At 42.5% G+C, this 13,874-nt stretch overlaps 1 protein-coding gene across 2 annotated transcripts; it reads left to right on the forward strand.

The window, feature by feature from the left end:
* Window positions 1-2,619: 2,619 nt before the first annotated feature.
* Window positions 2,620-12,728, forward strand: apool (apolipoprotein O-like). 2 transcript variants are annotated; one of them, XM_017419806.3, is made up of 11 exons: window positions 2,622-2,735; window positions 5,143-5,241; window positions 5,345-5,470; window positions 5,921-5,975; window positions 6,170-6,268; window positions 9,196-9,287; window positions 9,435-9,533; window positions 10,591-10,747; window positions 10,841-11,008; window positions 11,279-11,401; window positions 12,080-12,728. In XM_017419806.3, exons 1-11 carry the CDS (start codon window positions 2,724-2,726, stop codon window positions 12,166-12,168), a joined length of 1,119 nt encoding a protein of 372 aa, XP_017275295.1. In that variant the 5' UTR covers window positions 2,622-2,723; the 3' UTR covers window positions 12,169-12,728. The 2 variants fall into 2 exon arrangements, with proteins under 2 accessions (XP_024862486.1, XP_017275295.1); XM_025006718.2 differs by lacking the exon at window positions 9,435-9,533 and having other exon boundaries at window positions 2,620-2,735.
* Window positions 12,729-13,874: the final 1,146 nt, after the last annotated feature.

Below are 13,874 nucleotides of genomic sequence, written 5' to 3' on the forward strand. Positions count from 1 at the left end.
ATCTTTGGTGACAAACAGTTGACTCTGGACGGTCGTAAGCCTCAATGGTCCGCGTTGTTCTGTGAAACTCAAAGGAACCGTTCCATGTGCAACATGAGGACCGAGGGCTCAACGGTGCCCCCCGGTGTCCGAGACTCTGAGAGACGTGTAGCACCCGCTGCATCCAGCACTGTTCGTTACTGATTCATCCTGTTTTATTCCGTCGGTCTCGAGTAGATTTTGCTCCACGTCACAAAGATACAGCTCATGTTTCTGAGCGGGTAACCTGAGAGCGTCACAAAGAGAAACTAAACGATGCAAGCACTTTCCCCGTGCCTCCCAACTCCTCTCTCTGGCAGCAAAGGACTAACTATACTGGTGTTCCTACACACACACACACTCACACATACAACACACACTCACAGCTGTTGAAGAGTTATGATTCAGTTCCAGTCTGCAGGCCTCTCTCTCTCTCTCTCTGTTTGTCTTTTCTTCTTTTTTTTTCTCCCCCTGAAACTTCTGCTCCTCTGAGCAGGTAACATACTGTAGATTATGGTCAGAGACTTTTACTTTGTAGGCACTGACTGTGTTACCCTTCCCAGATTTTTGTTTCTTTCTGCGTGCGTGTGTGTGTGTGTGTGTGTGGACCTGCAGAAACAGGACGAAAAAGGGAGATTCCACTGTGTGTTCTTTCAGGGGTGTACACCTCAAGGTACATTGCACAGGTGTGTAAGATGTAAGTTGCACTGCGACATTAAAAAAAAGGAACATATTGCTCTTTTACAAGAACAAGATTAGCTTACTGTTATAATGTACATTAAACTGACTAAAGATATTAAAAAAAAGACAAAAGAAAATGACATTTATTCTTCCTAAAGTAGCCTTTTTTGGTTTCATATATATGAATATATATAAATATAAATATATATATTACAAAAAATACAGATTGTAAACTTAAGTTGTTAAACTTTGACTTCAATAAACTGAATTCTCTGCACTATGAGTTGTGCTCTGTGTACATTTTGTATGACTTAGTCATAGTTTTACTGTGTTTTATTTAGGTAAAAACCCTTTCAGTGTAATGTTCAGGTGTACCGTCGTCAGATTCAGTTTTTATCAGTCGTGGTGCGTGTCACTACAGTACTCTGTGTCGTTTAAAATTAGGCCAACTTTTGAGCCAAAGTTTTTATTTAGCCTTTCGGTTTAGACATGATTACAGTCCATCGCAAGAAATACTGTATTTTTGTGCCAAAACTTGCTTACAGCTCATTAAAGCCGACCACTGTCATTTTTTATTGTATTTTTTTATTTTTATTTACATGATTTATTTGAAACAAGCTGACAATCTTCTTTGACAGTCATACTCTTTACTGTCATAAAGAGTTTATGTGGATCTTAGAGACATATTAAAGGGGGTTTCAGTGGAAATGTTATGAAGAAATAATGTCTTACCTGTTGTAGATAGCTGTTTGAATGAACTCATTTTGGGGACAAACACAGCCAAGTGGACTACTGGCGTGTACTCCAGTCACCTAAATGTCAGTGATCTATTCGGATGTTATATCATAGCCCTTTCACACCGTCAACAGTTTGACATTGTGCAAGTATTTACATGGAAATATTCTCCTACTTGCAAGAGGAAATGACAGCAACAGTTTCCTATAAGCACTTCCGTTGTAGCCTGCTGCCACTTGCAGCAGGAATATAATAGTGTCACATTTTTGCCAAAATAACCACATAATGCGAAACTGATCACGGTGTAATCATTTCAGTAATATCATCTGCGTGAACCAAAAGGTTAGAGTTTTTTTCAAGATGGCAAAATCTGTTTCAAAAGTTGGTTTCTCTGGGATCAGACTGACGAGCTCCTAACAAAGGACCCACTTCCAAAGCAGATTTTGCCGTCTAAAATCATCTCTAATCTTTGAATTTTCTTCTAGTCGGCTTGGCATTGGGCTCTTATTTCTGTACAAATATAACGTTATTCCTGCCTGAAGTGCCCCAGACTGCTCCCGAAGAGCTCCAGCGAGCTGCTGCTATTCGCTCAGGCAAATGACCACAGAATTCCACGTAAACTGAAGGTCACATAAAGGTTTCCAAAATGGCGTTTCCACAAACCACAAGTGATTCACTCTATTTTTTGGAACTGAGGTCATTCAAAGAGCTATCTACAACAGATAAGATGTTAACATTTCATAGCCTTTCCACAGAAACTCATTTCCAAATTATCCCTTTAAGCAGATTAGTTTGACATAATTCCTTAAAACTTTACAAGCAAGTAGCAAAATCTTGAAAACAGTCTGGAAAAAAAAAAAAGGAAGTCAGTGGAGAAATGCCAATCCCAGATCTAGAAAAAGGTACAAAACACACAGAAAATCAACAAATTCGCAATTAATTTAAAGCCTTTTTGGCACCCTGATATGTGGCTTTCTTTTCCCCGTCTTTACAACGTTGTACAATACAGCAACAACTGGTCTGCATTTGACTTCAAGCAAAGAATAAACCAGTTCAAAACATCCTGAATCATGATTAGAACCAAGATGATTTCATTTATACTCATGTAAATTTCCAAAACAACAAACAATAAAAACGCAGAGAGAGCACAGATGTGTCACCAGTGAGCCCAGATTTCTGAGCCGGCCTGCAGTTGCGCCGTCGGGCCGGTGGGTGGCGGTAGCTGACCGTGCTTCAGACTGGTCGAAGCCGAGCAGCACGACTCAACGAGGACGAAGAAGACTACTGTCATGGCGGCCAAGGTGAAGTGCCTAACGATTTCCTTTTGGAAAAGTTTTTTTTAATTGATTTTTACAGTGTATTGTCAATGAATGCGCGGGTCGTCTGCTAGTGTAAACTGCCCCGGAGCCGTGGATAGTTATAAGAAATAACTACCATCTTCTAAGACGGTTATTTCTCGGTAAAAAAAAAATCGCCCTGCTAACTAAAAACAGCACTGCAAACACGGCGACATTTCACCAAAACCCTCCCGAACATCCGCTGTTAGAGTTTAATATCTGTCCGGCACGACTTTAGAATCGGTAAAAGTGCACATTTAGCTTCAATACCAGCCCTTTTATCAGGTGCAGGAAATATTAGCATTATTTACGCCGCGGTGCTGTTTGAAACCAGCGCTTTTAAGCTGAATGTTGTCTTGTCTTTGACAGCTGTGGGACAGAAGGTACGTTCAAGTACACTGTGGCACTCGAGCAATTATAGGCATTTCAGCCTGCAGCAGATGTTGCATAAATGTTCATATTCTCCATAGTAACAACTCTAATAATTATATGAGAATAGTACGGGAGAGTACTCTGAGTACTTTAGATGGATTATCTCCATGAAGTGTTGCAGTTTTATTCAACTTAAGAGAGTCCTGAAGCAGCTATAAGGAACCGAAACATTTCATTTTAATTATTTTTGTTATATATCAATCAATCAATCAACTTTATTTATATAGCACATTTTAAAAACCACAAAGTGCTGCACAATAGATAGAATATATTTTATATATATTTATTTTCCTGATAAATGTAAAAAAAAAAAAAGCCAGGATATTCAGTGAAAGAATTAAATCAATTCCTAAAGCAACATAACATTAAAACTTGGAAACATTAAAATGAACACAGAATTTATTTAAAACAACAAAAAAGACATGTATAAATCCTAAAAGGCCAGAAAGATTAAATGCACTATTATTAATAATAATAATAAAAAAGCTACACATAGAGGGATACGGCATGCAGAAGTTATACATTGCTGTTAGTAGACAACTAACTACATAGAATCCACGATGTGCATAAAAACAATTATCAGCAGCAAGGAAAGCAGTAAAATAAGACTCTAATGGCCCTTTTTTTGTGTGTGTCGACTCGGCGCAGAAATCTGGCTCCTCTTTTGGTACCGTTAGATCCAGTTCTGAAGCAGCTGCAGACAGAACAACATGCCAGAATAAAGACCCTTCCTATGATGATTGATGTCGAGGATTAAGAGTCACAGTTTTTTCCCTTAGTAGGAAGCAAATGAAACGCTTCAAAACGAGTCAAATCGAACCCCTGGACCATAAGTTGAATGCAATGGCTGTAGTTGTTAACAGAGTTACCTAAGAACATGTTTTATTTAATGATGATGACCCTAACTCTGTTCTTATTGTCGCTTCTGTTCAAATTTAAACGTGTTTTCCATTCAGAGCAAGTTTGCTGATTAAAGTAAAATAAATAAAAGCACAAGAAACGTCCCCCCAGTTCTCTGTTAAACAAAAATTAGAAATAAAATGTTCACGTTGTGCCTTTTGGTTTAAGATCGACTCTAATGGTCCCGTGTGCTCGTCCGGTTTTGGTTCACAGTTACGTCTCAGGCTTTATTTTGCAACAATTTGTGGGAATCTACTTCTTCTGACTCTCAAAGGGGAGGGGGTGGTTGATTTCAAATTTGTACTCCTCTAAACTTGAAGCAGCAGGGAAAAAAACCCAAACTGCTGATGTAAAAAGTAACTTTCGTGTCTCGGTTGACACTGAAAACACCCACTGAGGGGAAATTATCTGACACAGATTAATCAGAAAGCACAGAGTTCGTTGTGATGTTAGATCATTTTTATACACAAAGAGCCGTTTCTGCTGGGCAACATTTTTCCCCAAAAAACAGGACACTCAACTAGATTTAAAAGCAAAAGCACAGAATATTTTTCCTCCAGTGGTTGGAACTTATTTGCACAAATGAATTAAAGTCCACACAAGTGTGGGACACTTTATACTGACATTTGTTTATTGAAATTAGGAAACCTGAAGCTGCTTTGGATCAACAATTGATCATTTTCCTTTCTTATAAATTCATAATAGTAAGAAAAGTTGCCCAATAGTTCACAAATTGTTCCTTTTTTTTAAAGTCAGATTTAAAAAACTAGCACAGAAGTTTGGATCAGATCAGTAAACTGCATTTGATGCGTTTATGAATGAATTTTTTATTTGGTGAAAAGCCCACTGAGCATGTGCAGAGGGGCATCCCTCTCCAGCTTGTTTCTGATTGGAGAGTCTGCTGCGTTCGCCCCCCTCAGACTCCCCCCACTCGAGGGTCCGCATGAGTCATTCAGCGATTAGAGGCTTACAGAGGTTACTGTCACTGCTTCGAGCTGACCGGCGCCACGGCTGACAATGTCCTCTCCTTCTCTGGCAGGTGGCGATGGTGGCCGTCCCGGCGGTGCTGGGAATAGCATCCATCCGGGTGCACACCGCGAGCGAAGCGCCCGCCGGGGGGCTGGCGTCTCGAGACGGGGTACGGGCTGTGCCGCGCCATCAGCAGAGCCGCCGCGACCGGGTTGGTTTTATTCACGTAACTCATCCTGTCTCTGTGTCGTCCCCCCACCCCCCTTCCCCAGCTGAACGTCTACACCCCGCTGCCAGAGACGTCTCCGGCTCAGTTCCTTCCTGAGAGGCCGGGAGTCGTCGAGAGGGGCATAGCTGCGGCCAGAGAGGGAACCCTACCGGCAGTTCGAGCTGTCAAGGTATTTAAACTGAGCTCGTGCTTGTCGTAGTCAGGAGTTCACATGCACCAGAACCTCATGTTTACCTGAAATAAATAAACAGAAACAAAACAAAAAAAAAATTTACCAAGAACTCAAAAGCAAGCGAGGGCTCTTTACTTGCACCTGCAGCCTCGTCACCCGAGCCTTGATTTTTCGTTCCTCTCGCCTGCGGTTACCAAACACAATCCCACGAGCTGCAAGAAGCAGCCGCGGCGCTGCAAAGCACTTCAGGAGTTTGACAGGAAATAGTGTTGCTGCAGCTGTAATGTTTACGCCAGAGAGATTTGACAGTTTGATAGTGTGAACGAGAAGGGGGAGAAAGAAAAGGTGGGAAAAAAAAACGAAGACTGACGATGATGTCTCTGTCTGAATGTTGTGTTGATGATAATCTCTTGTAGTGGTTTCAGGGCTGTTCTTTGTTCCATGCAGAGCGCCTGTGTCTCTGTGAAAAGGGGGAGTGTTAATCTTTACCGTGCGGGAGAGGGTAAGTTGACAGGAGGCAACGCAAGTCACGATTACACAGGAACAGGAAACATGTCATTTATTTACTACTGAGGAAGCTTCCTCACTCCTTGTAGCCGAGTGTGCTAAGCTAAGAGCACACTCCAGTTCAAAACTGAGAAAGTAATAAGGCTATATGTCAGGATGTTGACTCTGCTCCCTTCTTGTTTTTTCTAGATGCATATTATTATTTAATAGACCCGCCCCCGGGTTTCCTGCCCAGGTTCGGTACCATCACCATGGCTGGCCTGCTGGGCATGTTCTTGGCACGGAGAGGTAACCTGCTGCCCACAAACACTTAGACTTTCAGGGGTCTCCACAGCGAGTCCTCCTCCTCCATCTAACTCTGTCTTCTGTGTCCTCTGTCCTCACTCCAACTACCTCCATCTCCTCTCTAACTGCATCCATATGTCTCCTCTTTGTCTTTTTCCTGGCAGCTGCATCTCTAACATCCTTCTACCAATATACCCACTGTCCCTCCTCTGCACATGTCCAAACCATCTCAGTCTGTCCTCTCTAACTTTATTTCCCAGTCCTTCAACCTCTGATGACCTCATTCCTAATCCTGTCCATCCTCGTCCCTCCCAAGGAGAACCTCAACATCTTCAGCTCTGCCACTTCCTGTTCTGTCTCCTGTCTTTCTGTCCGTCCCACTGTCTCCAAATGATACAACACAGCTGCTCTCACCACTGTCTGTAAACCTTACCTTTGACCTTTGACCTTTGCTGCCACCCGTTTGTCACAAATCACTCCTGAAACTTTTCTCCATCCACTCCATCCTACCTGGACTCTCTTCTTCACCTCTTTACCACACTCCCTGTTTTCCTGGACAGTCGACCCTAAGTCCTTGAAGTCCTGCACCTTTGTGACCTCTGACCTCCTTGAAGCCTCACTGCTCCACCTGCCTCCCTCTCATTCCCATCCAGCTAACCTTAGGAAACCCAAAAGTAACTCTTAATTCAGTCGATTTGTACAGATATTGAGCTAAAATGCAGTATGGTAGTAGCTGGGCGTCATCTCCAACACACAGTCCGAGCGCTACACATTGCACAATAGTTTTGTTTAAAAGTCTGTCTGTTGGCAAAATATGTCCTGAACCTCTGGACTGATTTCATTAAAATGATTTGTTTGGGGGGTTTTCCTGTGGCTGATGCAGATCTTTACAAGTCAGGGCAGCTGAAACACACACTGATTTTTTTAATGTTTTTAGGCAGTATGGTTTGTTTTTTGTTTAACAAAATACAATACCTGCTATAGCAGCTGCTTTTGCCTGTTTTTTTTTGTTTTGTTTTGTTTTTTAAAGGCCTAATTGGCCTCTCTCTGATTTTAAGGATTTGATGAAACAATCACTGGCTGTACAGCTACACCTGAATAACCTTTGGAGACAATTCACCATTATGGCCGACACAGAAATGGCTCCAACTCAGTCAGTTTCAGAAATTTTGAGGTTAAATTTCTCGCAGCAGCAGCTGAGCCCTTCACAACACGACGCCACACGACGTGGCACGTCATGTTCTTTTGCCGCAGCTCCATCATTTCTCAACGTAAGATGAGCTTAGTTTGAAACTCTGGCGTGAAAGGTGGCGGGCGATATGCATTCCTGAAACATCTTTATTTAAAATGCGAAGTAACATGAAGATAAATGATGAAATATTTCAACATGTAATCATCATTAAAGGTGTGTTTTCTAATCACTGTGATGTGATGAATGCAGTACTGTACTAGTTCCTCTGTATATCTAAACTAAAAAGAAGATGAGCAGCATCTGAATTTACATTATTAAAACAAACAGCTGAAGCAGGAGCCGAGAGATGCATCTTCTTTCAGCTGATCATCTGCACAACAAGGTTTCAGGGAACAGCTTTTTGGGAATCACCCGCTTGATGCTAAAGTCCCGTTTGTTTCTGCGCCAAACGGTGTCGTTTATTCATTTATTTTGTTGATATTTTTCACATGTTCGACTCTCGGCTCGCCCCCTTGAGCTCAGGAGCCGCTTCGTGGCTGAACGATTCCGAGCCGAAGCGGTTTACCAAACAGGAAACGTTGTAATGAAAGCGACTGCATCGGAAAAAAAGAGCGCACGTCTCTTTGGAACAAAAACAAAAAAGATAAAGAAATGAGGGATCACTCAAAACCTTTGCACAGTCCTGCACTTTACCAGGCGTGATTTTAAGAACTTGGACCCATTCGTTTTGCAGCGTTGTTCCAAACCTTTGGTTGAGCTTTAACAGATGTGAATAAAAAGCACATTTTGTCTTTGGTTTAGGGCTTTTGAGAAAACACTACAAGTTGTAAAAATTCAGTTAAATAATCTGCACTGAAAGCAATTATGCTACTTATAGAAATAAAACAAAAAAAAGATTCAAAAACTCACCCTCCTATTTGCCTTCATGGTTCATCCCACCGAGCTAACGTGAAAGAGCTCCAGTTTGCGGACGCTTTGTGGAGGTTATTTCTAAAACAGGAAGTGTCCGACATAAATTAGAGGCCTGGGATTCCTCGAAGGAACGCATATCGCCCGCACCTTTCTCGGCAATTTCAAACTGCGATCATCTTATGTTGAGAAACGACAGAATCAGAGGCGTTTTGGTCAAACCTCGAAAGTCCCCTAGTCTCCGAGCTCCTGCAGGGTCCGTGTGGAAGACGACCCTCAGCTGCTGCCTCGTCACACTTCAGCTCCACCTCTCTGTGTTTGATGAAGCTATTTGCTGTTGGCTAAGTTCAGTCAGCCGCGGCGGCCATCTTGATTAGGTTCAACACCAAAAATAATTCAGTCGTAGATGTACAAGCAGTGGTTACTTCCTGAGAGTTTTTTTTTTTTTAAAAACCCTCCAGCTGTTTATGGGAAACTTTGCTGACAGACGAACATTAATGTCAAAGTGTTTAACTTTGCTCTAGGAATGACTCTCAGCTACTACCACACCCAATTTGAGCTCGATGCTGGTAAAACTGACCGAGTTAAAGCCATTTTCACGCTGGCTAAGGTCGCTCGGCTGTAGCGGGACATCTGGAATCCGGCTGCAGGTGTGGTTCGTGAGATATTATGCTGACAGGGAGGCAAACACACACAGACACGGGCAGAGCCTCGCCCTCTGTCCTGTTTGAGTCCGTTTTCCTGACCCTCTGCTCTTATTTAACCCGTTACTAAACATACTTTCTGATCGGTCACGCTCTGACGCAGCTTCTCTGGATCTGTGTTCCAGGCTCTCGCTTCAGGAGGGTGCTGGTTCCTCTGGGTCTGATGAGCGTCGGGGCGTCGGTGTGCTACCCAGCTCAGGCAGTGGCTCTGCTCAAGGTAACACCATTTTTAAATGTTTTTTTGTTGTTGAGGTGACACTAGGTTTTTCTTAGGGTGTTTTTTTTGTAGTTGTAGTTGTTTTCTGCTCCGACGGGGCCGTTTTTCTCAGCGTAACGTGGCTCCTGTGTTTGGTTTGCTGCAAAGGTGACAGGAAGGAGCGCGCTGGCTGCGGGACAGTGGAGCCGCGCCGCAGCGTCTTCTCTGCTCTCCGCCAACAAGGAGCCCGCCGCCGAGCAGACCCAGGTCGAAAAAGAAGCTTTTTAAAAAAAATTTTTTTGCGTTATGATAATTACGCTGCTAGTTTTAAAACAAACAGCACTGCCTAAACAGTTTTACCTTTTGTGACTAAATCACAAACACTTATTTACCACTTACGGATTTCCTCTTCCTGTTATTACTCACTGAAAAAAAAAAAAAAAAAAAAAAAAAAATCCCCTTTGCGTCTTCATGGCGTGCGGTTGCACTTTGACCTTTGACGATCCTTGTGTGTTACCAGACTCATTCCTTAGAATTTTATGCCTGATGATTTCTTTTTATTTTCATATACTGTATATATGAGCAATTTCACCATCTAGCTAACTGAAAAAAAAAACAAAAACAAGTGTTTTCGCTTGTTAGGTGTTATATACGTGACCTAGATTGTTCAAGACAGCAGTAAAACAGATGCAGGTTTCAGTTTGTGGGACGGATTGCCTTGAAAAAAGTGTTTGTAGGTTTCACACATCCAGCTAACCGTTCTTCAAGACAGAAACCTTCAAACTGGTCGGGTTCTGCTCACAAGTCTTTACCCGACAGACATCTTTAAATGCATCCGTCCTGACCCGGTCAGGTGTCGCGTTAGTCGTATGTTTACTGTGAACTTGCATTCAGCTTCACTTTTCTGGAGTGTGTGAACTGGTTTTTATTGGCCACGCACCTGAACTTAGCGCCAACCTTCAGTTCTTCAGCTCTAGGCCGTGGCTGTATGAGAATTATCCCCACATCATGATGCTGCCCCGACCGTGCTTTACTGTAAACAGTGGTGTGCTCAGAGGGCTAAAACGTTATTTCTCCTTTGATGATCTCAGTCTGAAGCTCTGATCTGAAAGGCGGCGAGTGATATGCATTCCTTCAATTAGTTTTCCTAAAGGTTTATTTATCCTGACTCTAACGCTGCACAGAATAATTTGTGATTAAAAAAAAATTCAGTTTGTACTCTGTCCAGTTACACTATACACTCTGGAAGATCTGTCCCTGACAAGTACACACGCAGACATCCACATAAATGTGTTTTCTGTTTTTCCTTTCATCGACATGTTAGTCGGCTCCGGGCTCGAGTCCAGGCTCTCTGGCTCAGACCACAGCAGTCCCGGAGTCTGTCTCCGATGAGGCGGTTGTCACTGTCGCGGCAGAGGACGAGTCGTCGGTGCCGCCCACAGAAATCTCTGCCGCCTGGGCCCCAGCAGAGGGCGGCTCAGGTATTATAGATGTATAGATGTTAGACCTCTGTCTCCATCGTTTCTGAAACCTGCCGCTGCCGTTGACGGTGACTCGTTTCCTCCCCTGTCCAGGTTCGGCGGCCGATTCGTCTCAGGTACGAACAGAGACGCCTCCTTTATCTGAGGAGACGGCTCCTGCTGGACACGACGAAGGCTCGGGCAGAAAACAGGCGGCGGGCGACGTTTCTGACACAAGGCCAGCTGAACCCACGTCGGGCTTAGAACTGGAGACCCGACCAGGTGAGTCCGCTTCAGCCTCTTCTGCAGAAGAGCTTGTTGCTTCTCATTAATGTGCCAGCAGGCAGCAAGAAGATTTGTTCTGACAAACCGAAAAGCAGATGTTTTAGTAAGAATAGCTATAAATTCTTGATGATTGTTGCTAACGGTGTCTCTTTAAATGTCCTCAAATGTTCGCTTGAACAATGCAAAACAAAGTAATGGTGTTTATGCTGCTTACATGAACACAATGAAACCAGTTGAATGTTGGGTTTTTTTTTTCATGCTACACAGTGCCAGTTGTTGAGTCAGCCGAGCGTGAACCCTCTGCTGACCCCGAGTTAACTCCTGCCGAGGAGCCGACGCCAACAACTCCTCCTCCTCCTCCTTTTCAGCCCGCTGCAGAAAACAGCAAAGGTACCGTGAAGTCGCCTGCTTCGGTTTGACGGCACTGATGTCCTCAAAGCCACAAAAGGCAGTTTTAGGTGTTGCTGTTTTGACGCGCGCAGGCTCACATTCACAGCCTGCGTCACCTCTGAGAAGTACTGCAGCTATTTTCAGTCGTAAACACTGGAGATTAGATTTTTGTTTTTCCTCCCCCTTCTCTGTCTCACATGTGTTTACAATAAGTAGTAAACGGTGACACTATTTTTCCGTCCGCTTTGTTTTGAAATTCCAACGTTATCGGGACTTCTTTCACGTCTGTAAAATTTGGTGTTGGCGTTCACTTCATGCGCCGAAGTTGATAAACTTAATCTAGTTTTATGAATTCATCTGATTCCGGGATCTTTTTTTTTTTGCCTGCGAGGCAGAAGAACCTGACGCTGATTGTCATTTATTTATCTCCACCTTCAGAGGAAACCATATGTGTTTCCGAATGTTGATAAGAATCAACACCCACAGGCCTGAACGGTTGCTGACTGGTATTAATTGAAGGAAGAGAATCTGACAGGATGTTGTGGCTTTGCTTTTTGTTCGGCTCTCATTAGATTATTCAGCCATTATAATGCATTTGGTTCTTCTCAGATTTTACTCCTGATATTGAAGTGCTTTTGTGACTGTGTCATTTTTTTTTTTTTTTGCGTTTCCCTCCAGAGGGTTCCGGTTTCAAGCCAAACCCTGCTCTCATGGACTTCGGCCAGTCCAGTCCCGAGGACGAGGACCTGTACAGCACCCGCAGCTGAGCGACCCCCCCCGAGCCCAGCCACAGGACGAGCCTCGCTCCCCGCACTGCCACCGCCGTCTCGTATCTCGTCCAACCCACAAACGCTGCATCGTTATGCAAACGAGCAGCCTCAGAAAACGCTTTAATCAACATTTCCATTCTCATTCCATCTGCCCACATTTCCACAGAAAACATCCCAAATACATTTGCATTGTAGCGGCGGCACAATGAAATCCGGGTACGCATAAAACGGATCCTTTTGTATAAAAATTCAAATCCTGGAAGGAAACAAAACAACAACACACACACCCACAGATATGTTTAAATTAGAAATGGCAGATTGTGGAACAGTTTCTGTTTGTGTGAAATTAACAGTTCCTGGCTATTGTGCTGAAGCAGAGATTGCTCGGTGTTGTTATTTATGCTAATCTAGCCCAGTTTGTAGGGAAACTAAATGTTCCGCTCGTGCTGATGATGACTATGAGACTGACTTGTGCTGCTTCATATCCTTCCATCAGTCGTCGTCTTCACTTGTTGGATTCAGGAGCTCGAATTAAAGATATATTTTTCTTGACTTAACGGCTGGTCTCTTCAACTATTAACTCTATCCCAAAACACGACCAAAGCTATTTACATTTAACAAATTACTGACAACAGCCAATTCTCTTTACTCATTAAAACTTAAGTTAATGATTAATACAAACGTGGCTCAGCTGCTTGATATGAACTCATTAAAATGCTTTTAATTTAACATAGTAGCCACTTCTGTGTCCACAAGGTTTCTGTAATCATTTATTAGACATGAGGACAAACCTTAGTATAACTTGGCAGAGACAGTAGACCTGTCCTGTCCTGTCTGTGACAATAATAAGTCACTTTCACTCGTGCAGTTTTGGTCTACACTGAAATCTGTGGTGCCGTCGTGAATTTTAAATGTTCAGATTCAAATAAATTTATAAATTACATCTAAAAACACCTGCTGTGGACTGTAGCGCTGTATTTAAAATGGTGAAGAAATTACTTAAAGCACGAAACACTACAAAAAAACAAAAGGAAAATGAAAACAAACTAAACTAGTAAAACAAATGAACTCTAAATCAAAGTTTACTAAAACGAACAAGAAGGCTGCTGTACTGCCAGGTTGTGTCCAAAATAGAAGAGATCAAGTTAGCATCTGATTGTAGCATTAGCCTTCGCTATTGCTAAATTCGCTTTTAGCACAATTTAGATTTAAATATTAAAAATACCTTATTATCAGCTTCAGAAACAAAAAAAAAGTTTTACTTTTAAATTCTTTTGTTTTGACAATGTATGCTAAGCTATGCTTGCTAACGTGCTACTACAGCTCAGTTATAGCATGTTAGCATGCTAATAGCTTGCAAAAACTGTGTTGCGTTCTCGTTTGGTTTACTTCCTTTGTTGAACCAAGTCACCTGCTTTACCGAGGAGTAAATAATTACGCTAAAAGCTAGGCAGAATCACATTTCCTAGCTTTACCCCTTGACCTTTTATTCTAAGAATAATAAAAAAGTGCTAAATCACTGCCAGGTTGTGTTCAAAATGTCCAATTCAGAGGAAGTTTACAACTTGGACTTTTGCAAAAGATAAGCAAGTTGGTATGAATTTAGCATTAGTTTTTGCAAATTTAAAATTTCTTTTAATCACAGTCCTTCAATTTAGATTAACTCATTAAAATACTTTATATTTGACCTTAGAAAAAAATAC

This window comes from Kryptolebias marmoratus, linkage group LG9 (genome assembly GCF_001649575.2).
Source record: "Kryptolebias marmoratus isolate JLee-2015 linkage group LG9, ASM164957v2, whole genome shotgun sequence".
Classification (NCBI taxonomy): domain Eukaryota; kingdom Metazoa; phylum Chordata; class Actinopteri; order Cyprinodontiformes; family Rivulidae; genus Kryptolebias; species Kryptolebias marmoratus.

Bases quoted from the DNA above. Each gene is read 5' to 3' on its own strand.
- apool (XM_017419806.3), top strand. The intron at 9,288-9,434 runs GTAACACCATTT...TTTGCTGCAAAG, and splicing joins AGGCAGTGGCTCTGCTCAAG to GTGACAGGAAGGAGCGCGCT. The intron at 9,534-10,590 runs GTCGAAAAAGAA...TCGACATGTTAG, and splicing joins CCGCCGCCGAGCAGACCCAG to TCGGCTCCGGGCTCGAGTCC.